General features: G+C 44.4%; 1 protein-coding gene across 1 annotated transcript in view; it reads right to left on the reverse strand.

Annotated features, from left to right (window-relative positions):
* triob (trio Rho guanine nucleotide exchange factor b) overlaps positions 1 to 13332 on the reverse strand; it is a gene marked incomplete at both ends in the record, with an annotated part of 78456 nt that overhangs the window by 45132 nt on the left and 19992 nt on the right. Inside the window, 5 exons of the mRNA XM_083678417.1 lie at positions 1043 to 1165; positions 1883 to 2410; positions 3420 to 3612; positions 4945 to 5059; positions 5960 to 6034. Of these exons, the coding sequence (XP_083534543.1) occupies positions 1043 to 1165; positions 1883 to 2410; positions 3420 to 3612; positions 4945 to 5059; positions 5960 to 6034 (1034 nt within the window). The remainder of the gene's footprint in view (positions 1 to 1042; positions 1166 to 1882; positions 2411 to 3419; positions 3613 to 4944; positions 5060 to 5959; positions 6035 to 13332) is intronic.

A 13332-nucleotide genomic window follows, 5' to 3' on the forward strand; every position in this document is an offset into this window, starting at 1 on the left:
CACAATAATGCCTGTGTGACCACGGCTGGCCGCATTGGCCTGGGTGATCCCACTGCTGGGCTTGTCAGGTTAGTGCAAGCTACAGTGGCTTTGCAAAAAACAACTTGATCGACCTCTAGTCTGCACTCTGCACCCTCAATCTACTGTAAGATGTATGGACTGATACAATTCTATATTATATAGAGGAACATAAAGAGTAAATAATACAATACTGTACGTATGGGAAGAACTGAGTACAAAAATATAATAAAAGACAAACAAACAGATCAAAAACTGGAAAAACAGACCATCATTAAATCCATTAAAAAAAAAAAAATCTAAACATAACTTCTCTCACACAAACGTAGTGTAGGAGCCAGGCTTTCCACAGTATGTGCTTGTGCCTTTACTATCCCCTGTGTAGTCACATGAGCAGCAGAGATGGGGGGCCATGGCAGGGCAGGGCAGATCACAGGGGAGGCCTGGGAGGCCGAATGATTTATGACCCGCTGTTCCTCTACACAGAACACAGGCCCTTTAAACCCTGCAGCAGGTCCCCACACAGACAGGCATCACTGGCTTCTCTCTCTTTCTCTCTGTTTCTCTCTGTCTCTCTCCTAGTGGGAGGACTGTTAAATCCTGAACATTATGTGGCTATAATATTTGAGGGGTATCTTTTTTTAAACTCTAGAACGTTCGATAGTGTGTAACTGTTTTACCCAAACATTATGTGGCTATGTGTTATGGGGTGTCTATTTTAACTGCAGAAGGCTTGATCATGTGTTACTGTCAGTGCAAAGCAACTAGATAATCATATAGGCTACTGAAGCTTATTTTGACTGCCAGAAATGAGTTTCTTCTTACTGTTTGTTTTCCTCTGGGACTCTAGCTGTGTGTGGAAGCTGAAGAGAGTGTGTGATGTAATGCTTGCATAGAGGAGTAAAAATAAGCCTCCACACATTGCCAAAAGCTCAGGGTAGTTTGTGGAGATGTGTGTGTGTGTGTGTGTGTGTGTGTGTGTGTGTGTGGGGAGAAAGAATAAGGTAGTGTGGGGGGCTCTTACCATACAGTTCATGGCAAAGTGATTGTGCTGGGTCTGGAGCTCCACGGCGTGCTGGTGGTTGCCTCCTATCTCTGTGTAGCTGGTCAGGAACAGGCCCTTGTTGTGCATGATCCAGTCAAACATCTGTGCGCACACACACACACACACACACACACACACACACACACACACACACACACACACACACACACACACACACACACACACAGACACACAGACACAGACACAGAAGCAGAGAGACACAGAGATATCATCATTAGCAGGCTCATCTAACACAGCTCCAGGGGTGGAGATAGAGGGAGTCAGAGTCACTACGACCTGGGGCATGTTTGGCTTCTCAGTGAGGCATGGCACTGTATGCAATAACTATAGGGTGTGTGTCACCCTGGAGGGACCTCTAACATGACAAACCCCAGTATGATAGCATACAACAACACAGCGCAATGAGAAGGCCCTGATGTGTGTACTGCAATTAGCCACGGCCTCTCATTGGTGCTGCTGACCTCTGCAATCTTTGGGGAGTAGTCATTGGCTAATGAATGGGGACAACACTGACAAGCCTGAAGAGGATGATGGGGGGGGGGGGAGCAGTGTAATTACAGTTTTTCTGACTAACTGACAAACATGCTTCCACAGCAGGCGTCTCCATCTGCCTGGAGCATCTGTGACATCCATAAAGATATGTCTATACTTTCAAGTCATACGCCGTTACTTAGTGAACAAACATCATTACGTGTGTATTTAGCAGATTATGTTTGTCTGGCTGAATTGCCATGAACTACTGTTCGTAGTGTAAATCTAGCTTCACTGCAGTGATGCCAGCCGTTATCCAGTACCCACCTTCTCTGCGTCCTGCTCAAAGAGCCGCAGCTGGAAGCACTGGTCCAGTTTGAGCTTGCGCATGTGCCACAGTTGTTGCAGGTGCTGCCGCGTGCCATGTAACTTTTCCAGCAGGGCTGTTACTTTGGGCACCAGGTTGTGCGCGTCGGTGTGGCTGGCGTGACTGTCATTAGCGTCGGAGCTGCGGTTAGCGTAGCCCTCACTGGCCTGTAGCCTCTGGAGCAGCCTGCGCCCCTGCGTGTCCAGCTCCTCCACCGAGGCCTTGGTGGCTCTCTTCTTCAGTGCCGCGTGCTCCTCCATCATGCGCCGTGACCCCTCCAGGTCCCGGGGAAGGTCGCGCTGCGCCAGTGTCTCCTGGAGCTCCTCTAGACGTGCCAGGGCACGGGCAGCATCTCCAGCAAACTCCTCGAATGCCACACGCACCTCTATCCATTCTTCGTGGTCGTACTCCAGGCTGCCCTCGAAGTCCGCCGTCAGCTGGGAGGGGTCCACCACCTTGGTCAGTCCCTCTAACGACACCATGACTGTCTGAGGAGGGACAGATGGATGGATGGATGGATGGATGGAGGGATGGAGAGAAGGGAAAAGGAGTTGAGTCACTTACTACGCATGCTAGAAAAACATCACTCGTAATCCACTGATGATGAGGGAAGAGAGACACTCAAGTTACAGCCTATTGCATGTGCCTATTGCATAATCACTGGTCATAATGAGTTCCATTCAAACTCATCATCATCAACATCATATTACTAAACCAATCAAACGTTAACAGATGCCTTCATTATTGCCATAAGATATGTTTTGATAGGGGCGAGAAATGTCTGTTCCCACCCAATTTAAATGTAATATGTGTGTAATGTACTATATATAACAACATATCATATGTCCCATGTTTAACTGAAAGAGGGACAAAAACATTCCAGAGGTTTCAGCAGCAGCAGCAGTCGTGTGTTATCAATAATACCACAGAATCCACATGAGTCCAACCCCCCTGGGACGGGCTGGGAGAGCAGACATCAACACAGCATCCGCAGCTCTCTCAAATCCCCATTCATGTGTTCTCTCTGTGTTCTTTAGCATCAAGCTTTGACGACTAACCCCAATGTGGATATCGCTAATCAAACGACCCTCTTTACTGTTGCAATGAGACGATGCTCCGTGTCCCATATATCCTATTTCCACACTAAATAGGTCATAACTAAATTTAACAGCCCCAGCTTCCCACATGGGACTTTGTAATTGGACAGTGAGGCTGTGACAAGAAATATTCTGACACCACATCCCCAAATAGGGCTCGTAACATCCCCAAATAAGTCGTATGAAACTTCAATGAGACTTTAATTAAACTTAAAAGCAAACATTAATTTAGCTTAAAAACAACAAACAACGTTCAGACTCATGGTCACATGGTTTCCAACACCGGAGGTTTCAAACATAGTCTCAGCATAGAGTATAAAAGACAACATAATCTCTTTAAGAAAATGTGTTGAATCTTCTAACCCACTCAAAGCGATAGGTACACAACGTTGGGACCTACCTCAAATTCAAACTTGGAGGTGCCGAAATTAGTCCTCTGTTTCTGCCAGAAGTTGTCTGGCTTGATGATGAGGGCGATGTGGATGCAGGAGGGGAAGGACTCCTGCAGGATCTTCAGCAGAGGCTTGATGGAGTCCCACTTGGAGCCTCGCATGTCAACGATGACAGTGAAGCCATGTCTGCACACCTCCTCACTGCCCAGCAAAAACAACAAAAAGCCATGAAAATGACAAACCTCTTAAAGAAAAGTGTTACTTTAGGTCCACAACAACTTTTAGGCAGAAAAGAGGGGATATTATTCAAATGGAATGAAAAAGAGGTTCTGTACATCTTTTGAGCAACGACTCCGAAAAATGAATAAAAGATTCAACTGTGCGTTCGATTTTCCAATGCCTCTGCTTACCAAAGGTTCCCTGCTGCAAAAGTCCATAAAAGGCTATCCCCAGTGTTTAAGACTTAGTCTGAGTGTCTCACAGGAGGAGGCCCTGTTCTCTGTAGGTGCTCCTGCACTAAATCACACTGACCTCACTCTCTCTGAAAAGACCAGGCAGGGTCCCAGAAAACAGAGAGAATGGAGAGGGAGCAAATGAGTGAACTGGAGAGAGAGAGGAATAGAAAGAGAGTGAGAGAAAGAGTGAGAGTTAGAGTGTGTGTGAGGGAGAGCAGAGAGCAGAGCTTTTGTGAGAGCAGAGAGAGAGAGAGAGAGAGAGAGAGAGAGAGAGAGAGGCTGCCAACTGCTCTCCCTCTGAGTGGACAGCAGCACAGCAGACGGTATGACTGAGTGAACTCTCTCTCCGATAGAGACATCTGACAGCAGCCACCCACGTCCTCTCGCCTCCTCTTCCAGACCAGACCAGACCCAAAACCCCCTCAGTCACTGCACTACTACACCAGAACCCCACCCCCCCACCCCCACCAGACTGTTAGTGTTTTCCTAACCGTCAGCCAGCCTCAAGGCTATCCAGTAGAACTGTGACAGAGCAGAGAAGAGGAGTGGATAGGAGAGCCTGTAGCAAACTGGGAGAGAGAGGAGGGCTTCTGGCTGGCATGAAAATAATATGCAGTTAGTTATTAGAAGTGACCCACTCTGCCTGGTCCTGGCGTCATCAGCAGCCCCTGCAGAGAGAGGCCCAGGGGGAGGCTAACCTACATACAGGACTGTACTGTACCATCAGGGGTTGACCAAGGGAGGAGTCTAACCTACATATACACGACGGTAGTCAGTGATACTGCACAGTGGAATATAATCTTCAATGTAAAGACTGCATAAGGGACTGGTCAGGGGAGGAGTCTATTTCAAATAAAGCAAGGGAAAAAGCACTGTGAGGGAGGGGCGTAATTTGAAAACAGCAAAGCATAGGTGGGGTTCAAGGAGCGTTACCTCACTCATTCTGAATGATGTAATGATATATGGAGTGGATGTTTTTAAACAGTTGCACAAGTACTGCCTGGTTTGTATTTGAGCTACCATATGGAGATTCTGTGGTTTATTCCGTTACATTTAGGGACTGAACTGGAAACAGTACCTCGGGATGCCAGCAAGGTAGGCTATGAGTCTGCGCAGGTCCTCGTGTCGTATTCTGTCATGGTTACTCCGTGCTGGGAAGGTGAGGACAGGACCACCGCGTCTGTCCCTGCCACCTGAGAACGGAAACAAACCCAGAACATGAGAAACACAAACAACTTAGAAACTATGAATCGGTTTCTGGTACTGGAAATCCTCAGAATGATCAAAAACACCTGAAAACAAGATTGCTATCTAGAGAGCGAGATTAATTCATCGTATGACAGGATCATGCCTTATAACAGGGGAAACTATGACTGTTTTTTATCATATTAGGAATATCGTTTAAGAAAAAAACAGCAAATTTTCATGGCTTTAGTCAGAGAAGGGAGTAATGTCATGAGTTAGTCATGACAAAGGTTCAGGGTTGTGACAAGAGTCATAATAGTCTGCTTATTCACAGTCCTACACACATGCCAGTCATATCCTGATAGGGGAAACACGGATATTTCCTGTTTTGTGTTGTACTGCAGCATTGTGTTTGTCTTCCAATATGTCCCATTTCCCTTGCTCTCTAGAAAATGCAGTGGTCCGGTGATTCATAGGGGGTCATTTGGAGAATAATGTGTTTCAGTAGAAACAATGTATGATGAGTCAACAGGCCTTTTTATGACGATGCCGCTCATTGTCTAACCATGTGGCCTTGACAGACACAAATCAATATTCCGGAACCCATTACTCATATGGTTGAAATGCCTTGCTTTCAGCAAACCTCAAATCTCGGTTTCACATTACATTCTTTGTTTAGGAAAAAGAATATTGACGACATGTAAGAGCCTCTCAGAATCGCAAACAACAGGATCACTGACATGTTGTTGCTACTGTTGTTGTATTGTATTGTATTGTATTGTACTGTATCTTATACTGTGTGAATGCTAAGCTGCTACTGTGCCTCCAGGCCAGGGCTCCCTTGAGAAAGAGACTACCTATAACGCAATGGGACTTTTCCTGGATAAATGAAAATGAGAGCAGCTAACCTGATATGAAGGCAACCTTTTCTTTGAGAATGGGCAGGACATCAATGGCCTTCATCTCTTCATTTCGATGAAACCCTGAAATGAAAAGAGGGGACAGTCAGAACAGAATGGCACATCAGGAGATTAAGGGTCAGTTTAGGATGGTTGTTGATTTATAATACCTGACAGTCACCAGTCAGGCTTTCATCGTTACATCGCGTTCTGGATTCAGTCATGAAAAGTTCAGAGTCACAGAGATTATTAGTCTGTTAAGAATCTGTCTCTCAATCTGACCCAGTTATGGTACAACCCTGAAGTAAGACTGAAGGCAGCGCAGTCATTCCAAGCACATGGCGGGTATAGAGACACACACATTCAGGGCAGTCTACCACTACTGATCTACTACTAAAAACGAAATAAGTGGAAAAAGTAAATACTCTAAAAGCCTCATGAACCAAGTGGACTCTTATCGTACAGCCAAGCTGTCAGACAGATCAAACAGTTGCATCACTTCTCCCTGCTCTCCATTCTGGTGTTAACTCCTTTCCCCGCCTCCTCACCAGATGGCTTGTACTTAATACCATGGGGAAAGATAGAGAGCAAAACACACACACACACACACACACAGACAAACCTTCTATTCACAGTGTGTCAGTCATATAGCACAGTCTGCCATGTAAAGGCAGAGTAGTCGTGGTATAGTTCTACCAGTGTACATTGAGTACAGTAGGGCTGCAGCTTGCTGCGTTTAACAATGTACGGCAGCAGCCTGCTAAACTGCAGTGAGGAGGAGAGAGGGGGTTTTCTCCTCTCCTGCAGATGGGTGATGTCATGTGCTATTCCTCATACTGAGCTGTCTGTGGAGCTGCACAAATCATCAGCAATTCACAGTGAGTCAATTTCTCAAAAATGGCGTTCAGTTCAGGGCCAGGCTCCCCGCTGAATACTAATATCCCATTTATAAAACCAGGAGGAGGGGGAGGAGACGAGGGATTATGAAAATACTTCAGCTGATAATGATGAAGGGAGAATAGAGTTGTTTTGGTAAACAAAGTTGTGGAGGGTCAAAAGGAGATAACTGCTGAAAGCGATAGGAGGCGGCCACATAAACACTACTGCATAATGTCAAATGGTAATGAGCTCATTAACGAGCTGGAGCGCTTCATGTTTGTTCAACTGATTAGAAATAAAGATGGGCAGAAGAGGATAGTTATGGAAGCATGATAAGATCCGTTCTAATCAGGGATCGTTCTCTCTAGTCTAGGACCTGGTGTTGTACCCTTTTGCTATTCTCTAAGAACTAGGCTCGAGATTTATTTCAAGAGATTCCCAGGAATTATTTCTCTGAATATTCATGGTCATGCTGATGAATAGCAGGCTTAATCTCCACCAAAGCAGCAGAGAGAGTAAGGCATCTCTACCTACAGTATTGTCTCTTCCTTATGAACAAATAATATCGTCACAATGTTATCACAGGAAACGACCATCTCCAATCATAATCTCATTCAAACTTGAAGGTTATCTAGACTATAACAGATTATTGCATGTCATTGCTTGATGTGCTAAATACTGTCCTATCAAAAGGATAGTCAACTCACTTAGGTATAATAACTGAAATCAGATTTTTTTTTATTAGGAAAGAGCTTTTACAGTTGTCACAGATGGAAGAGAAGACCAACATAATGGGGTGAAGCTGACTCGACCAGCATCACTCTGTCTTAATGTTTCCAGCAGATAGAAACGAGGGTAGGAGTGTGTGGTGGGAGAGGCCAACCGATACATCGCTCCTGTGATATTGATTCCATTAAGCGTCCGACAGAGTCAGCACTAGTCAGGCCCGACTGCCCATCATAACACTTATTGTCATTTAGGCCAATTGCAGACCAGCGCTTGGCTTAAATATAAAGGTATCTTTTTAGGTGGCCAACTGGGACAGGCATGCAGCAATAGGTGGATGTTATTTGAGTGTGTGTCTGCATGAGAGTGAATAAGTGTGCATGTACTGTAACTAACTGAGATACACCCATCCATTCATCCTAGTAGAGAGCAGAGACCATGGGTAGGCAAGATTCAGGGCTTTGTTTATGTGCGCATGTGTGTGTGTGTGTGTGTGTGTGTGTGTGTGTGTGTGTGTGTGTGTGTGTGTGTGTGTGTGTGTGTGCGCGTGTGGTGTGTATGTGCCTCTCCCTCATGTCTCATTCCAGTCAAGCTCAGTGAACCCACTGCTCTGAGATCAAACGTGAGGAGGTGTGGGCATGACAATAATACGGACAAGTCTGTTCTGCTTCAGCTGCCTCCCTAGTACAGCCTCCTTTCATAATCTGACATAGTCTAGCCCAGTCTAAACATTCCACCAGCATGTGTGTGTGTGTGTGTGTGTGTGTGTGTGTGTGTATATATATATATGTGTGTCATACAGTAACACTGGGCCCCACTGGAAACCCAACTCCTCTGTTTCCTGTGAAGTGTGCCCACATTCCTCTTAGTGGTGTTTTATGTAACAGGCTGGTCATGGCCTACATCCAACAATGACCTCCACTGCACTGCTAGAGGCCCCAGAGCAGGGTCAACAACATCCCCAACAGAGACCAGAACCAACATGGGGCTTATGCCTTACAGACATTTTTCCATGGACAATGATCTGTCCCTAAGACAGTAGAGAGAGGGGTTTTAATAAAATGAAGATATTCTCTCACATACACCCACACCCACACCCACACCCACACCCACACCCACACCCACACCCACACACACACCCCAAAAGCCATCCGCGTGACTCTTCAGCCACAAGGCTGTGGAGACAGCTGAGGGGATTGACAGGGGGTTTCAGGCTGGCAACAGCTGAGTCCTTTGGACTTCTGTCCACAACAGTATCATACAATCATCTATGTAAAACACAGGCTAAATCATTTGTAAGTCAGTAACGCTTTATAATAATGTTACAGCCCTGGCCCTATTAGCTTCATTGGCCAAGAAAGATGGCAGCATAGCTAACTAATACTGGTTGAACAAATTGTAGCTGAGAGCTACTCTTGATATTTAAACTATTACTACTCAAACTATACTATAACTACTCAAATGACATTAGTTGTTGTTGTTTAGACTAGCTGGCACTAAAGACTCAGGCTAAGTACTGTAGGTAGCTAGCTAGCTAATGTTGACTGACTTGCTGTATGTGTGTCAGTGTTGGCTGGCTAAGATTAACCAACTGAATGCCTTCTGAAAATGAATAATGATAAAATGTTTATTATACTTCCTTAAATGTCCTGTGTTGTGTACCTATTTTTTTTTTTTTTCTTTTACCATTAAGATGTGTTGCATTCAGGTAATTCCCCCCTCAGCTGCTCCCAGCCCATCCCACCTTTATTGCATAATTATTGCATTTTGAAACATTTTTGCCATAAAAGTTGTTTTCATTCCAATAAGTATATTTGAATTTAACCAGATTATTTGCTGGGATACTTTGTACAGTATTTCATTTTCAACATACCGAAAATTAGATTTGTGATCTGTATGAAGGCTAACAGGCCATTTTTAAATAGAGGGTGAGCTTCTCTTAGTAATCTGCTAGAGAACTAGTTTGGGTGTAAGTATAGTTTTTGAATAATTGAAGCTTTTAGGGAGAGGTTCAATGCTTTGATATGAATATTATTTGATATTATATAACATTATTATAAAGCGTTACCTGTAAGTCACATACTGTAGGCACTATATATTTAACAAAACTCAATTCTTACCAAAGTCTGAAAACATTTCTATAGTAGGATCATCAATTTAGTACAACACAATTCAAGCATATAAGCCTATATAACAATTTCAACTACAAGGCCTGCAACTCACTGTCTGCTGTATGGTACACGCAGAAATATCCCAGCAGCTTTACGGCAATATCCCTGCATACAGTAATTGGTGAACAACCATTATAAGCCCTCGCTAGCTACGCAGCCTTCATTTACAAGTCTGCCAAGCATGAAATAAAGGATGTCAATCACTCTGTGTTGATAATACATTCATAATGAAGGCAATCCATTCTACTCACAGTGTGCCGAGTGCCCTTTGAGAGGAGAAACCCAGCACATAGGTTAGACTCCAGTATAGCCTATACAATCGTTCTACTGTGTTCAGCTGGGGGACCAGATAAGAAGACACTCCTTTTGTTAATCAGATCAGAAATATTTCAACGTCACCATCGAATGCAGTTCAAACAATGGCAAGAATAATGTAATCATCCTTTATTCATAGGGCAAGATCTACAGCAGAACTGACAGATACTGCATCACACTGACATCAACCATTCATCGTTGGAAATACATTCCTCTATGGAACCAACGATCAGACTGTGAAACCTTCATAGCAGCAGCTGTGTTGTCATATAATAGACAATGCTTCACAAGGCACACACAATATTCAGTCAGGAATTGAGAAATCAGCGGATATGGCTAATAACAAGGCTATTTCTCATTGTGAGCAACAGAGGTGATTTACATTGTAGTCATCTCAGAGAAGGAGCTATATGCCAAGGCCTTCCTCTTATCTGTATTGTTTTATCAAAAGTTTCTGAAAGCAATAAACAAAGCATGAGATGCGCTTTAAGATTACAGTGGGATTCAGCTGGCTCAATGGTCTGTGTGATATATCACTCTGTCTTGGCTAAGGTTCATTTTTTCCTGTCGTGGTAAAAAAATTGCACATGTTGCTGAACAAGAAAACAACAATTTAGTTTTTTACCTCTTTGTGAACTTAGTAGAGGAAACAGGATTTTTGTTTCATTGTCATGGAGAAAAAGGGCTTTCCCGCTCTAGATGGAATTACACTGTAAACAATGCCGGAGCAGGAGAGCTGCCTGTAACAGATTTACCGAATGAATAAAACAAACTCCTTATGGCCGCAAAGTATGGTGAAACAGCATTTTACAGATGCTCCACAATACCCCAGCGTTGTACAACAACATCCAGTCGAACATCCTGTATTATTACACGAATGCTTAGCATTTTTGGGCTACTTGAGAAAACAGGGATACATTCAAAAGTAAATCTAGATAGGATGTTTTAACAGTGGACCAAAGTACACATTAGTTACTTATGTTCCCAGTTGCGCTGTGCTTCGTCTACTGACTGCCGAGAATGCATGCGGTACCCGAAGTTCCCTCTAAAGCCTCTGGCCTCACAGTAACCTCTCACCACACACAGCAAAGTATGCCAATCCCCTCTTCAGCCTAATAGCACTTACAAAGGCCACAACAAGACCAGCTGCTTCACTTACCCTCTCTGAGGACTTGAAATCCTCAGTCATGTTCATAGTGCTGCAAATAGCCAAGCACAGGACAAGGAGGGAGTTCATATCAGGCTTTAGGATGGGGGAAAACAGAATCGGAATTCAAATTGAGCAGCTACAGCAGACCTACTGTGTCTCCAGCCCTCATGCTACAGTAAACACCCGATTCTGCATCCACCACTTCCTCATTATTGTAATGCATGTTTCTTTCACAGTGGGGATGATTTCTCATGAAGCAAAGCTTTCCTGGCCAAAGGTCCAGGATGTAGGCTTGTGTGAAGAAAGTGGGATTGCTATGGGAGCCATTCTTCACGCTGCGCTTGGCTTGGCTGGGAGCAGCACAAATACAAGGAAGTGTGGGTGTTTCTCCTCATCCTGCAGCTCCAGCAGAGTCCTCAGCTCTAATCTGGTTTGGATGGAAACTTTGGCTGTGTGTGTGTGTGTGTGTGTGTGTGCGTGCATGTGCGTGTGCTTTGGCCTGCATAGCACTGACACCCTTTTTTGGGGGTCTAAGAATAGAATTCTCTCTGAGGTAATGGTGTGCCACTTTCTCAGCTTTTTGAGCACCTAAATAAGCACAAGTCAAAAAGCAGGACACAGCTCTCAAAAGTTACAGTATCAAAACTGCTCTGATATTGCTGATTGATATTGATCCCACACATAATATGAGAGTGGCTAGTTATGAAAAGAAATCCACTGACAACAAATCGGTCATATAACCAAACTATCTTTCTTAAACTCAGGTGCCTATAATGTGCTTTTCTCACAGCTGAATACCATTGGACTACTCTTTGTCGTATATAAATGGCAGATGATGTGCTGCTGTTGGCATCTCTCCAGCGTGACAACCTACTCTACAATAACAGGTGTCTCATATTCCATTGGTACAAGGGGAGGTGAGACCACAAACAATCTTACAGCTCTATGACCTTCACAGTTGGCAGCGGCCCAACACTTAGGAGAGATCATTGTGCTACACCTCAGTTCAACAGTTCCACAACCTCGGTCATTACAGCACCTTTTTATTAAATACAGTAGCTAGACTGCTTCTGTTATGTGTTGTACTATACTCTGAGCTATCCACAGCTGTGTCCTCACAACAGGGCTTCGCTACATAAAACACATTACAATCAGTGTTAATCTGGTTTTCCATATAACACCCACGAAACACCTATGAACTAGTGAAATTTATGTTTTGTGTAAAGGTACAATTTTCAGTTTTTCCTCTGCCTTTAAAGGTGCCAGTGAGACCATCTGCCAAGCCATTCCTCTTACACATCAGCGACTTTGAATAGCGTCATCACCTCATATATTTTACTGCACCCTCTCCCTCTCTGCCCTGTTGACTGTGAGCATTGTTAGCACTCCCGTTGGCCTCTCCATTGGCAACCCTCTCTGTTTTCACCATTTGATCCATCCATCTATTTCTCTTTTATGAGTCTTGTTCACAAACCACAATTGCTTTTTTTTTCCATCCAAAGTTGGTGTGCAAAAAGCAAAACACAACTCTCTCTACCCCACAGCCCCCTCTCTCCCTCCCCACCTGAGAACAGCCCCCCTTGGAGGAGAGCTCTGCTGAGACAGGCCTGGGGGGTAGTTGGGCTGAGATAAGCCTCTGGAAGTGACAGGTTCAGACGGCTGAAATTCACAGCAGACCAAGATCTCATTCCACTCTGCCATCATCATGACGAATGGCCTTCATTTCCTCAGGTCCCCTCTGTGGAGCCACCAAAAGCTCATCTGCATTTATTACCACTGCAGTCACAAGGCCCCACAATAAACCAAGATGAGGTTTTTGAAAGGAAAGGTCCTCCTTTTTATGCACACTATTTCCTTCAAAGAGAGTTAGGCTGGAGCATGCTTAGACAGTCTACATGAGCTTTGATGAACATGGTCTAAATCTTGGTTTTCATATAGCATAACCTATGCAGTGTCACTAATACAGTGCATACACATAATGTGGAGCATATGCTGTGGTGGATTAGGGGGACTGGAGCCACAGAGCTTCATAAGTCAAGGTCACTCCCCTGCTGCCCCTCTTATTAGAGAGATGATAGCACCTCCTTCAAAGTGAAACAGAAGAGCAAAAGAGAGTAACGCACCATAACAGGTAAACAATC

The sequence above is a fragment of the Argentina silus genome, assembly GCF_951799395.1.
Source record: "Argentina silus genome assembly, chromosome: 10".
NCBI lineage: Eukaryota > Metazoa > Chordata > Actinopteri > Argentiniformes > Argentinidae > Argentina > Argentina silus.